Raw genomic sequence first — 14,624 nt, 5'->3', positions numbered from 1 at the left:
GATAATGGAAAAGAAAGAGGTTAAGTTCTTGCAGTTCTTTGCTCTCTGAAGCTCACCAAGAGTTTAGCAGGGAGGCACTTACACTGGCAATGACAATTGGGTGCAAAACATTCCAAGTGTCCCACTTGGAGGTGTTTCTTCCAGAAAGACTAAAATACTAACTTCTGTGCTCCAGGGGTGTCTTTACTGAGCTTTTTGCAGTGTCTTGGCCTGTCTCTCACAGTTTTGGTCTCGTCCAAAGAATGCTTGGTGTTAGTGTTGGTGCTGGGGCTCCTCTGTGCTGCTGGATTGACTGAGAGATCATCTCCTCTGAACAGTCAACACATTCTGTCTGGGGTCCATCACAGGGGTTAAAATCCTTTCAGACCTTTGTATTTCTCAGCTTAAGAATTTATGAGCAACTTGCCTGTTAATTTAACTGCCGTTTTCAGTAAAACTGGAGCTGATTGCCAGACTGGCTGTTCCTTGCCAGGAAAGGATTTGGTCATCATTTAATGCAATCTCTGAATTGACCTTGTTTTTACATTTTTAAGCCATTCATAGGCTACCCCATCCCTCAAGGATGAACAAGAGGTTCATTGTTATTATTTGTACTTATTTTAAAAGGTCTCTGCTCCCATTAGATGTGATGCTGACCCTGGCTGCATTCCAGCAGGTCTCGCCAGATCCTCCCAGGGCCATGGCCTCATGGTGCCAGGCAAACACACTCTCCCCATTAGCCCCAGTGAGGACTAGATTTGATAAGCTGCTTGGCACTAGTGAAGCCTTTGATAAGAAATTTCCAGCAGTCTTCTCTGTCCTCAGCATCAGAAGGACATGGCCTTAAAAGCAAAAGCGACAGTAAAATCCCTGGATTAGATTCATTGTGTGCTTCTTAGTGCAGCTGCGTGTCGGTGACAAGAAATTATTGTATTGGTAATGAGTTAGAGCAGAACAATAGCAGAGGGTGTGGCAGAAAGGAGTCCTGGGCATCCACATCTTCTGAGCTCTGTGGGAGGGAATGTGCAAACCCTCCCAGACTCAGCTCTGGGGTCCTGGAGGGGCACATTCAACCTGCAGAGCGATTACAGAGCTGTTTATCATAGAAGCACAGAGTGGTTTGGTTTCAAGATCTCCTAGTTCCAACCTCCCTGCCATGGGAGAGACACCCTCCACTAAAACTAGTTGCTCAGTGTTAAGGAGGGTTTCTCTGTCCATCCATCCAGGAGCCACTCTGGCAGTCACACTCCTACCACCTGAGCTGGGGCCAAAACCCTTTTACATCAGGCAGCTCCAGGAGACAGTGGGTCAGACAGTCAGCCCCACTTGGCTCCCTACACTTATGGTCAGACCAGGCTTCCTTACTGTGACCCCAGCTTTCCCATAACAGAATCTCAGGCATCTCTGGATCATTAAAACTACTTCATCTTGGTGCAGTGATAGAAAAATGGCCTGAGCTGGTGCCTCTGAGGAGGGATCCTGAACAAAGGAAACCTTAGGTTTTTATCCTCTCACTGTCCAATCATGGGAAAGCCTGGAGAGTCCCTGAGTGTCTGCCACATGGGTGAGACACAGGTGCCCTTTGTTCTTTGGTCAGCAGTTCACACCCCCTTTCTCAGGCTTGGGCTCCCTCTCCCCAGAGCTAAAACTGCAGCTGCTCACCAAGATACCTGCACTGAATGTCTTCCTCACCAAAGCCCTATCCAACCTGTCCTGGGGATGGGGCATCCACAGCTTGTCTGGGAAGCCTGTGCCAGTGCTTCACCACCCTCACAGGAAAGAATTTCTTTCTATTATCTACCTTAAACCTGATTTTATTCAGTTTAAAGCCATTCAAGCCATTCCTCCTTGTCCTGTTACTTCACGCACTAGTCAAAATACCCTCTCCAGCTCTCTTGGAGCTTCTTTAGGCACTAGAAGGAGCTCTAAGGTCTCCTTGGATCCTTCTTGTCTACAGACTGCACAGCCCCAACTCTCTCAGCTTGTCTTCATAGCAGAGCTGCTTCAGACCTCTGAACATCCTCTGAACTTGCACTATGTCCTCCTTGTGGTGGGGGTCCCAGAGCTGGATGCTCTGAATCAGCCAAGGCTTTTAATCTTGGTGCAAGCTGGGAGTTTCTGCACTGCTTGTGAGCTCTAATCTTTGAGGCCTCAAAGAGAATGGGATTTGGGGTGATTTGCCTGTGTTAGGGCAGGCATTCCTGCTGGAGCAAGTGTCTTTCACTGAAACCCTTGAAAAGACTTGATCAGGTATTGTGCTGCCACTTGCAGAAGGAAAATAAGACATGAAGAGTGTGTGAGAGTGTGTAACTGTGTAAGTTTATGAGTGACTGTGTGTGTGTGGAAATATAAAACAATGGTTCTTTGATATTTCTGGATCTTTGTGAAGAAACCACTTGCTCAGTGATGCATTCCTCCCAGTCCCCATCCAAGAAGGAAAAGGATGAACAAACCATCTTAATGGACAGTGGTCATGGATGGTTAAATTTTGACTGTGGTCTGATGCAAATGTCACTGACAGAGTTACATAAGAATTAATGTCCCTTCTCCCAGTTAGCAGAAGCTCATGACTCCACATCTCTAGAGGGTGTTTTTCTCATAAAACAGGATTCTGTTTGTAAAGCTACACCCAGTGTATGAATAACCAGAACAGGCGTGGGCTGAAAGTAGTTTCTTTAAATGGCTTAAACTCACGATAACCTCATTTTTCATTGTGATTGCATAGTCAGGGATTAATTTAGATTGTGGTGAGGTCAAGTCCTGTTTTTTGAATGGAGGTGCTATGAATGGGACACAATCACAAGCCAAAGGGTATTTCCTTGCCCCAGGACAAGGAAATGAAGAGAGTGTGGCTCAAGGGAGTGTGGGAGGTATCTCCACAGAAAAGCAGTTTGGAGATTTTGATCTGAGATACACGCAATGGAGTGTGGAGGTAGTTTTCCTTTGCAGCTTCCAGTTCTTTTCCCATTGATAACTTGACTCTTAGGTTAATTAAAAACAAACAAGCAAAACAAACAAAAAAACCCTGCACAATTTAGATTTCTAAATCCTGTTTTAGAGGATTTGCTTTCAGTGGGTGTCAGGGTCCACAAACATATGCGGGGAACCTGATGGTTCGTTTTGGAGATCTCAAAGCGCAAAAGACACAACAGGGGACAAACCAGTTTGCTTAAACAAAAAATGCACTTTTATTTAGTGCCCACAATGCGATAGTAGGGAGAGAAAATAGAGAATAGTGAGAAAGATAGAGAAAGAGGGGAAGGGGGATTATAGCTACCACGTGGAGAGTCGGAGGTCCTCAAGACGTAGAGATGCCCATAGACGCGATCTTCTCCAGTGGGGTGTACACAAAGGGTGCACGGGATCCGCAGCGTCTTTATAGGCTGGTCAGGAAGAGGACCAAGGCGAGTGGAACGGAGCCAAAGAGGGCACTGGGCCAAGGCAGGCACCTGCGTCAAAGTTGGATGCTCAGGAACAAGCGGCAAGCTGTACCCTTCTAGCACGGTCAGTATAGTCAGCTCAGTCCACTGTAACGAGCTACTATTGTTCTTGCATTCCATTCTCGTGGAGATGCGTATCAGTCCTCGGCAAGGCCCCACCTCAGCCAGGCCAGGGGGTCTCTCCAGTCTCTCCGGGGGTCTTGGTTTTCAACCATCGGAGACAGTTGTGAGGCATAACACATCCTCGGACAGACTCTGACAGTGGGACACAGGATTTGGGATTCAGGCAGGCCAGTTGCTGAATTATGTTGCTTGGAGGCAGAAACAGTGCAGCTGAGCTTGTGGCAAATCACTTTGCTCCAGGATTTCACATAAGCTCTGTGATGAATGGCTGGGTTTGGACCATTCCTCCTGAAATACTGTAGTTTTTCACAGCAGGACTTACTTGGATAGGCTCTTCCCTTTCCACCAGCATGCCCCCCCCTCTGTGTCCTCCAGGGTGGGAACCAATGGCTCAAAAGTGGTGCAAGATATGGAGCATCCTCAGGGCTCCTGCCTGTGGTTTGTGATCCCTCACTTGTACCTGCATGACCGTGATCCTCCAGCTCTGGGGCTTGATGCTTTTAGTTCCAAGCCAAGACAGTTCCTCTGTTTGAGATAAAACCCCACAACTAAAAGTGTTGGAGCAACTGAGAGCATGGTGTGCCATGTGAGAGGACAGGCTTTGGAGTGTGGGTGTAATTTAAACTCACAATACTACCAAATCAGGGTTGGTTCACCCTGCAAGTCCTTCCCAAGGGAAGCTGGTCGAAGGAGATCTGTAGGAGAGCTCAAGACTGGGATATGATGGAGGATGGGGGAATTTGGGCAAAGGTGGCCAGCAGCACTGTGCTGAGTCAGAGGGTGTTAAACAGCTTTGGGAGCTTTTTTTCTTTCTCTTCCTCCACCTCTCTGGTGTAGCTCCCTGAAGCCTGTGCCTACATGGACCAGGATTTAAGGAAGGAGATCCAAGTGGAGCCATCTCTGAGAGCTACATTTGCTCAGTGTCCTCTCCACATCTCAAGACTGTAGTTGTGTGCAGCTGTAAGTTGGCTGCCTCAGGTGATGCAGCATGAAGGGGAGCCAGGTGATATCGCTTCTATGAAGAAAGGATGGTTCCCCTGGTGACTGGGCTGTGCTGGGACTGGAAGCACAGAGGGACCACTTCTGTCTCATGATCGGGTGACCTGTGGCACATCATCTCACTGCTCTGAGCATCCCACCCCTCAGTTTGTCAGTGAGCCATGTGAAGACTTTCCTGCTTTGGCTGTGACTTCTGCAGACCTCAGGGCTATTAGTATCCAGGGAGTATTTCTTTCCTTAGTGGCTTTGCCACCAGACAAAAGCACTTGCTGTGGGAGAGATGGCCTCAGGAGGGCTGTGTCTGGATGTGTGGTAATGCTAAAAGCCAGGCTGTGCCAGCCTCTGCATCAGTCTTGGCTGGGTAGAGACTGAAGAAGTCCTGGGTGGATTAATGGTGAGACTTCCCAAGAGTGCATCCCTGGAAAGGGCATGTAGTGGGAATGACAGGTGTGGGGTCTCTATAGTTGTGCCATTCTCTTTCCAATCCCTCTCCATCTGCTCCTGGGGAAGTGCAGTGCTGTCACAGCCTTCTGTGTCTCTCCAACTCTCATTGTTTTATCCTTTTTTGGATATCTCTTTGTACTTTGGATACCCGGAAGATAAAACTGCAGAGGGATCTGTCAAGGTCCTGCAAATTGACCTTTAGATCTTGTTTGCTTCTGTCTCCACTCTTCCTGGTGCCAAAACAAACACTGCCCCCACTCTTACAGGTGCCAGAACAAATGCCATTTTGTGATGCTGTGGTACACAAACTGAGTGGAGGAGTTTGTGGGGAGCATGTTTTTTGGATGCCTCCCTTCACAAGCAAGTCCTGTTTGCTGTGGGTGGAGTGTCCAGTGCCCTCTGCATGGTGTGGGAGCTGATAACAATACAAATGTGTACACACTGAGATACTGTGAGTGGATTAGCATTAGGGATGCCTGACTGAGGCAATACAAACCCTCACAAACAGTTCTGTAGGGTGTAGATATTCCCAACCAAGCCTACCCTTCCATGTGTGTGAAGCTGATCTGCCAAGCATATATATTTTTTTTGTAGAGCCTGTAGTGACAGGACAAGAGATAATGGTTCTAAACTGAAAAAGGATGGATTAAAACTAGATATAACAACACAATTTTTTTCTAGTGAGGGTGGTGAGGGACTGGCACAGGTTGCCCAGAGAAAGTGTGGCTGCTGCATCCCTGAAAGTGTTCTAGGCCAGGTTGGATGGGGCTCCGAGCAATCTGGTCTAATTGAAGGTGTCCCTGCCTATGGCAGAGGATTGGAGAGAGATGACCCTTAAGGTCCCTTTCAACCCAAACCACTCCATGATTCTATGATCCTATATTAATCCATCTGAAAGCATAGACCCCTGGTATTCTAAATTCATTTCCATTCCCTTTCCACTGTGGTGCAAATTTTATTAATTGCCCTTTTTGCCAAATTGCCTCGCAGTTGCAGGTACCTGCAGCAGGGCAGCACAGGGACCTTTGTGTCTGCTGTGTCACTGTTGCTTGCCGTGCTTGGGGGCCTCTTGCTCTCTTGCCTGTCTGAGTGACATTTAAGACAGGATCCTTTTGGTTCCCAGCTGCCCAGAAGGGAGGGAGAAAGCGCAGCCCTGCTAATAGGTTATTTTGCTGATTTTGCAAGTCTGAGTGAAGGCATTGTTCTGAAACAGCCAGGCTCTGCAATGAAATTAGACTAGTCTGTTCCTTACAAAATCTTGTTAGCAAAAAATGGTCCTGGCATGCAGCAGATGTTGTATCTCCCGTGGTTATTCCTCTTCCCGCTGCAGCTTTTTCTCTCCCCACATCTGGTTTGACATGATCCAGATCCCCGGTGAATCTGAATCACAGACACCTGCACTGGGAAACATGTATGGTAAAACAGTCATCAGTTATAAAGCAAATTAAAGAGTGACTTTCTCCTTATAACCCTGTGTGGAATTAGACTGGCTGGAGAAGATGAGGAAGATATTTTCTGCTTTAAATGCATTTGGAAGAAAATTGTGTGCCTTTTGAGAAAGTGTCACAAAAGGGAGAACAGAGGGAAAGACCATGTGCTTTTGGGTGGGAAGCAAAAAAGTACAAGATAATTGCTCTGATTGGGTTTTTTTTGTTGTTGTTTTTCTTAATGAACTTCAAAAACCCAAAGCCAGAGGAAGCAAACTGTCCCAGTCTGGGCTCTCGTAAGCCAGACCTCTGCAATCAACCCCTCATTGACAGGAACCTGCTCTGGCTCTGATTTCCACCTCTGTCCCACATCCAGTGGAGGAGGGAGGATATGAATCACCAGAATTTTGAATCACTATTTTGGCCCTCTCTGTGTTATCAGTCTGATTCGTTCCATAGAACCATCCACACAGGCTTTCTCTAAATTGTGTTTTGTTGCCTGAAGCTCAGCAGGCACTTCAGCAGACAATTTTAGGGAGGGCAGATCATCTCTGATGGTGCTTAGGATCCTTGGAATAAGGATCCTAACACATCTCCAGAAGTGTTCAAAGAAAATGTGGGTGTGGCACTTGGGAACATGATTTAGGAGTGAACATGGAAATGTTGGATTAATGGTTGGACTTGGTGATCTTACGGGTTTTTCCAGCCTTAGTTATTCTGTGATTCTTGGGATCCTCCAAGACAGGTTCTCCTTGGGGGTTAAGAGACATGGATGACTCCCTTGGCCAAAGCAGAGTTCAGAACCACACATTAAAGTCATAGCTTCCCTGCAGCCATAGCTTTTGGCTTCCCCTTGTTCCTTCCTGTTCTCCATCTGTGTCCAGACTAGGAGCAACCAGGACCTAGGATCTGGCTGTCATGAAGGACAGAATGAATAAATGAAGGACAGAATGGACTTCCTGTCTGCTGAAGCCTCAAGTGGCAAGAGGCAGTTTGAGCTGGTTCTGTGGTGGCTGAAGCCTGAGCCCAGAAGGGCCCAGGGTGTATGTGGGTGGAGATGTTGGTGTGCTGTCCTCCTCTGTCAGGGTTATGGTGCTGGGAGGGTGACGTGGTGTTTGCTGCCTGGATAAATGTTATTACTCACCTGGATTCTCTCTGTTGCATGGTAGGGAGGGGAAGAAACCAAGGTCATGGGCTTCTCTGGTCAGGAAATCTCTGCTTCTCCTCTCCCTTTGCAAATACATGTCCCAGGCTGTGTAATTCCATCTGGCTGCAGCACAAGCTCCTTATCACTTCCAGCACTTTTCACGGGAAAAGGAACACTAAATGTTCCAAAGCTTTTCTTGGGTTTTTGACCTAGTTTCCACTGGTAGCTTGTTCTCACCTGTCTGTGTAATATCATGCAAACACCTCTGCACATGGGCATGGTGCTCCATGGCTCTGAGTGTGCTTTGCGTCACATACCAGGGCCCCACTGTGCTCCATGCCACCCTGGGGCATAGCAGCCTGGCCTGAAACAGTGCCTTGGTCCTTGGCTCCCACCTCAGTACAGCCAGAGAATACAGGGAATGTCATCCCAGTGGATTGAGGCCACACAGTCTAGACCAGGTACAAGACGTATGAGTGGAAACTCAGCAGCTTCAATAGGGATTGAAGAATCCAGGTAATTTAATATTGGTAAGCTCCAGTCTAAAGGAATATGGCAAACCTTCCCAGGGGGGTTTTGCTGGGGAGACTGACCCATGGATGAGACTCATCCCAATAGAATCATTCCACAGCATTAGAACAAGAAGGGAAGCAGTGGAATCACCATCCCTAGAAATATTCAAGAAAAGTACAGATGTGGTGCTGAGAAACATGGTTTAGTGGTGGACTTGGCAGTGCTGAGTTAATGGCTGGATTCCATGATCTTAGAGGTCTTCTTAATGGTTCTGTGATTCTTCACTCTGGAGAAGAGAAGGCTCAGGGGAATCTTAACCATGTCCATAAATACTGGATAGTCAGGAATGAAGGAGACAGAGCCAGACTTCTTAGTGGTGCTCGTGACAGTACAAGAGACAGTGTGTGTGAACTGAAAATCAGGAAATTCCGTTTAAGCTTGAAAAGACTTTATACCGTGAGGGTGGTCCAAAAACTGGCACAGGCTTCCCAGAGAGGTTGCAAAATTTCCACTCCTGGAGATATTAAAACCTGACTGAACACAGTCCTGAGCAACCTGCTGTAGCTGACCCTGCTTTGATTAGGGGTTGGGGACTGGATGATATCCAGAAATTCCTTATAACCATGTTGATTTTGATTCTGTGCTTAGGATCATTGGGAGTCCACTGGGCCAGGCTCAGTCCTAGGGCTTGGGCAGGGTGTGTGGGCCTTCTGCAGGGAAGTGTGGTAGTCCTGCTCTGCACTTCAGGGCAGACCTTACTGCAGCTTCTCTGTGCTTGAAAGGGGCTTGTAAGAAAGATGGGGACAAACTTTTTAGCAGGGCCTGTTGGGATAGGATGAGTAGTGGTTTTAAACTGAAGGAAAGTTGATTTAGACTACCTGTAAGGAAGAAGTTTTTTGTAGTGAGGGTGGTCAGACACTGGCACAGCTTGCCCAGAGAGGTGATTGATGTCCCAGCCCCAGGAAACATTCAAGGTCAGGTTGGGCTGGGCTCTGAGCAACCTGATCCAGCTGACAATGTCCCCACTTATTGCAGGGACTTGGACTAGATGGCCTTTTAAAGATCCCTTCCAACTCAAACTATTTTGTGGTTCTGTGTTTCTCATGATTTCGTGTTCTCACCTGTCTGTGTAACATCAAGCAACTCCTTTATTGTAATCTGCAGGTCCCCCCGAGGGCAGAAGGGGCAGATGTGGTCCTCAGATGGAATAAAGAAGGATCACAAAGAGCTGATGTTACAGACACCCCCACCACCAGACACATCCCCACTGCTGGGTGCTTCCCCGGTGCCATGAAACAGGAGCTGAACCCCACTGCTCCTCTCTCATCCCTGCATGTGCTCAGCGATGCTGAGAGGCACAGGTGGCTCCTGCCTTTGCTGGTGTCAGCTTGCCTCCCCCTAGCGCTCATCCCAACATCCTGCAACACCAGCATAAGGAGATTAGTCCTTTTCCTTGAGTTTGAGCCTGGCCAGTTTGTGTCAGGTATTTGGTGCAGGCTGAGCTAGGTGAGTCAGGAAGTGCTTATGGTTCCTTTTCCTCCCTGTGATGGAGCCTTAGGCTACCTAATCTGGTGGGTGAGGTCTCTGCCTAGAGTGCAGGGTTTGGAACTAGATGATCTTTATAGTCCCTTCCAACCCAAACCCTTCCATGAATCTATGGGTAGAGGTAATACAAGTCCTCATATGCAAAGTCAGGGCAGGGGAACATATTATAATGGGTACAACCAGCCTGAAAAACTGAGAGGTGTGGGGGAAGAACGATAATCTATTTTCCTTTTTCTTGTTCAAATTAACTATAATAACAAAGGGGAAAAGGTTCTTTCAGTTGTTTTTCTGTCCCATCTGCTCGTGGCCTCCAGCTGGACATGAAGTTACAAACCAGATTGAGCAGAAGAAAATACATTTTTAAAAAAGTAGTGTGTCACTTGAAGCTTGCTCAACACTCTCTGTTATTTAAGTGCTTTCTTGGCCAGGCCCTAAGTGGGAGTGGGAAGCAGGGAGGGCAGCCTGGGAGGAGCCAGGCAGAGAAAAGCCTGGTCTTGGTGCATGTTTGGAGGGATGAGCTTATCTCCCAGCTGCCTCCTACCCAAGTTTCTCCATTCATGGTGTCTATGCACAATTCACCATCCTGGTTTTGGCAGCAGAATGAGTATTTAATTCTTCTGGCCCACTTACAAAGCTTTTGGCTCACCAGATATTTTAATCTACTGTGCTGGGACCTGGAAGAGCAGATCCCTCACCCTTTGTAAAACAGTCATGGAGTAGAGGCATCGGAAAGAGGAGACTTAGAAGGGCTGTAATGGTGTGAAAGCACACTATTACCAACAGGGATAATTATAACAAAGCTGCACTGGTGCTGGGACAGAATAGAGAGTAGGCCTTGTGATGCTGCCCATGTCCTGGGAGAGCAGAAGGCAGGACAGGGTCCTTCTGCTGTCAGCATGATGAGTGAGGCCAGCAGAAATCTGCAGGTCAAGTTTACATGGAGTCTGAGGAAGAGAGGGAGTGAGTTTCCTTTGCCAAGAAGCCCTGCTCCTGTCTGCTGTCTGACCCAGTGTGTCTGTTTTTCTCCTGTCCCATAGGAAATCTGCAATGATCCACGTCTCTTTGTGGATGGGATCAGCTCCCATGACTTACACCAGGGCCAGGTGGGGAACTGCTGGTTCGTGGCTGCCTGCTCCTCCCTGGCATCCCGGGAGTCTCTGTGGCAGAAGGTAAGTGGTTCCCCATGGCAGGAGAGAGCCTGTCTTCAACTTCTTGGCTTTGCATTGTGTTTGTCCAAGTCAAAAACTGGTTGTCAGGGATGCCTCATATCCTGAAAAGCTGATAATGTGCAAAAATTTTCCTAAAAGACTGACTTGCAAAGGGCATTCATCATTATGACTGCAGTCACCACACTTGGCCAGTTTCTCCTTAACCAAGTGAATCACATCTCATCCTATTTTTGACATCCCAAATTTGCCTCTTCAAATTCCAAAATAATCTAAAAATTGACAAGAAGAACAAAACTCAGGATGCTCAGCTGCAGCATTTGGCCCTGTTTCCCTCATTCCCATGGTGTCCCCTTTCTTTGGCTGTTTACTGTGTTCCTACCTGGGCAGTGAGACACCTCATGCTGGGGCAGGTAGGTTGATTTCAGGGTGTTAGCATCTCTCCCAAGTCACTGCTTGCCCAAAGCATCCATCCCTGGCACGTCCCATGGCTGGATGGCACCATGTAGCAGTGTGGGGTCCAAAGGGCCTGCACTGTGGGCCAGAAAGCCACCAAGGAGCTGCACCAGAGTGAGGGGCTGCAGACCTGTGGAGCAAGCAGAGAGGTACAGAGGGAAGGAGATGCTCAGTGCCACGTCCTTGGACAGTCTGTGCCCATCTCCACCATGGCCTCAGGTGTGCAATGTGTCAGCCCTGTGAAAGCAAAGGCAGGGGGACTTCAGACTCTGGTGCAAGAGACCAGCAAGTTGTGAGCAACTTTTCCCAGATTTTACTGTAAAAGGCAGTCAGTGTGTGCAGGTAGCACCAGCAGCTTCACCCACAGCCTGCTACAGCCACGGGCCTGAGACGATTTCCTCCACCCCACACCTTTATATCTGCTCTGTGTGCTGTGGTTCTTCCAGTCTCTTCTTCCTGTGGTGAGCATGAACATCAAGTTCATGGATTTCTTGCAGGATCCCCATTTCCTGTTAAAATCAAGGTTTTTCTTTATACAGGAACAGGATAGCTGTTGTTGCCTTCTAGATAAGCAATAAGGCTTCCGGCCATGGTGGCTATGATAACTGCTGTGGCTCTCTTTACGAGGGTGATGCGCAGGGTTGTTTAGCTTGTTCCTCACCATCAACATCCCCCAAGGGGGAGTGTGAAAGTTGTCATCCTTCCTCACCATTCACTTCCAGCTCTGCCCTGGGAAATGCCAACCAGAGGCTGGCTCCCTTTGGACACTTCATTATTTCAGTTTGCTGGGCATTGCTTTTCCTCCCTTGGCAATTTGGCTGTGGATGTTTGTGACTTCTCATTTTCCATTGCTTTAACTCTCAGAGGCTTTTTTTTCACCTGCCCTCTCTTTTCTTTCAGAAAGGTTTGATTTATAGTATTATATAGGTTGGAAGGGACTCTAATGATCATTTAGTTCCAGCTTCCCTGCCATAGGCAGGGACACCTTCCACTAGACCAGGTTGCTCAAAGCCTCATCCAACCTGACCTTGAACACTTCCAGGGATGGGGCATCCACAAATTCCACAAATTCCCTGAGCAACCTGGGTCAGTTGTCTCACCACGCTCACAGGGAAGAACTTATTGGCTGAAGATCTCAGAGACAGAAATAACGGGCCCCTTTGTCCTAAGTGTGGTTACACATGCAATTGTGATAACATTGCTGGACACCAAAATGTCTCTGTTTGGGGTCTGTCAAGAACTGAAAGATGCTCATGCAGGCTTTAGTATCTCTAAAATATCAGCCCAGGAATCTTGGCCCAGATCACCCATGGCTACTAGAAAATGTATTCCTGGTATACACCAGGATGTAACATAAGCTCTTCAGGTCCCTTGCTCCATTTCACACAGTGCAACTGTCTCTCTTAAGTCTGGGAAGCAGGAATACCTTCAAGAAAATAAGGCAGGCCAGCACATCCCTGTGTATCCCAGGTGGTTGTTTTATTCAAACATTTTCTTCCACCCTGCTTTCTCCATGTCTCTGCTTCCCATTATGCCTGTGTGGTGTAAATCACTGAATTTAGTTGAGAGCTCTTTTCGAAATTCCTGCATCTGGGATGACCCTACATGGCTCTAGGTGTGATTGAGCTCTGTAACACCCTTTCTATGACCCTTCAGACGTGTCTAGCTTTTATGAAAAGAAATTGAGACATTAAAATGCAGGACAAAACAATGCCAGGGTGCTGGTGCTGACTTGCTGCTGCAGGAGCAGTGTGGTGTCTGACTCCTGCCAGCTGTGCCATCCAGAAGAGGGCACAATGGTCATGTTAGTTTGCTATTCATTGAATTAGAGTCAGTTTGTCCCTTGGGACCTTCAGGTCCTTTTCTGGATGGCACAGCCTGATGGAGGCCACCAAAATGGTCAGGAGGAAAGAGGGTTTTCACCCAGGAGGAGAGAAGTTAAAAGGGGAGCTTGTTGCTGTGTGCAGCTACTTAACCGCAGAATCATGGAATGGTTTGGCTTGCCAGGAACCTTTAAAGATCATCTACTTCCATCCTCCCTGCCATTAGTAGAAACAACTGCCACTGGACCTTGTTGCTCAGAGCCCCATCCAGCCTGGATAGGGGAGTGTGGACAAGATGGAGCCAGGCTCTTGTGGGGATGCACAGTGCGAGGACAGAGGACAGCAGCACAAGCTGCAGCTTCTCTTCAGCATGAGCTCTGTCAGACACTGGAACGGGGCCCAGAGAGGCTGTGGGACCTTTGTCCATGGAGATACTCAAAGATGGACTGGATGAAGCTCAGAGAAACATGATTTAACCCTGAAGTAAGTCCTGCTTTGAGCAATAGGTTGGACCAAACTCCTCCAGGGTCTCACTCCAGCTTGAATTAGCTGTGAACCTACACTCAGAGAAAACCACTGCAACTCATCCTTGCCAAGGTGGCATCCCTGGCTTTGTTTTGGGATAATGAGCCATGGTTGTCAGGGAGGTTGCCAAGGTGGCTGAGATCAGGCATCCCTTCCCTATAGATTATTGTGCACAGCAGCACCAACAGTTCTGAATCTGCAAATGAGTCAGGAGGGCACTCAGGGGCAGCCCCGGAGGTGTTTTGCGTCACTGGCCCAGGTTGCCTAGCACTGCTGGGACTATGGAGAAGGGACACCAGCTCCAGGGGCCTATCTGATCTTTCCCCCTCCTGTTTGGGAGGCACACACTGCTGAGCAGGGAGCAGAGGAGCAGCTGAGGTGATGGCAGCTGAGGCGAGGGTGCTCGAGCTGCCCTTCACCCGCGATGAGCAGCTCACCTGGCGCATGCGGCTGCGGTTCCAGAGCCTGCAGCAGAAAAACCTCAGGCCCCAGGATGGGGAGAAGCTGCTGCATCCCAACGAGCACATCTACCGAGTGGATTTCATTCAGCAGCACCAACTGCGCTTCCTCCGCTGGGACGTGCAGCTGGAGAGACCTGGGAAGGTCACGGTGACCGGCACCTCCCAGCACTGGACTCCTGATCTCACCCACCTCATGAACCGGCAGCTGCTGGAGCCGGTGGGCATCTTCTGGAAGAAGCCAGAGGCCAAGGAGGTGGAGTGCAATGAGGCAGATGCCCAGGAATTTGGGGAGAGGATAGCAGAATTAGCCCAGATCCGCAAGGTGATGTATTTTCTCCTCACTTTCACTGGCGGCCTCGAACCAGCTCAGCTGAAAGGCTCCATTGTTTTTAAAGCCTGATCCCCTCTTGCTCAGCTTTTCTTGCTCCAGCTATGCTTCTTTCAGCTCAGTTCTTTGTTCCATTTTTACATCTGTTTTTTTTAATGAGAGACAGCACTGTGATAAAGCAGAGAACAGCTCAGTGCTTCTGGAGCCCCTCAGCACTGTGAAATATTCCCCAAATGCACTGCCCTCTG

General features: G+C 48.3%; 2 protein-coding genes across 2 annotated transcripts in view; both read left to right on the top strand.

The window, feature by feature from the left end:
* Nucleotides 1-14,624, top strand: part of CAPN5 (calpain 5) — a 52,739-nt gene that overhangs the window by 21,533 nt on the left and 16,582 nt on the right. The window contains exon 3 of the mRNA XM_083854698.1: nucleotides 10,655-10,786. Within this exon, the coding sequence (XP_083710824.1) occupies nucleotides 10,655-10,786 (132 nt within the window). The remainder of the gene's footprint in view (nucleotides 1-10,654; nucleotides 10,787-14,624) is intronic.
* Nucleotides 13,969-14,448, top strand: OMP (olfactory marker protein; the record flags this gene model as incomplete). The annotated part of the gene is made up of 1 exon (XM_083854508.1): nucleotides 13,969-14,448. The coding sequence occupies one exon, from the start codon at nucleotides 13,969-13,971 to the stop codon at nucleotides 14,446-14,448; it is 480 nt and encodes a 159-aa protein (XP_083710634.1).

The sequence above is a fragment of the Zosterops lateralis genome (assembly GCF_965231275.1).
Source record: "Zosterops lateralis genome assembly, chromosome: 2".
Classification (NCBI taxonomy): Eukaryota; Metazoa; Chordata; class Aves; order Passeriformes; family Zosteropidae; genus Zosterops; species Zosterops lateralis.
Note: the sequence above shows the minus strand (reverse complement) of the source record. Positions and strands in the feature narration are given on the sequence as shown.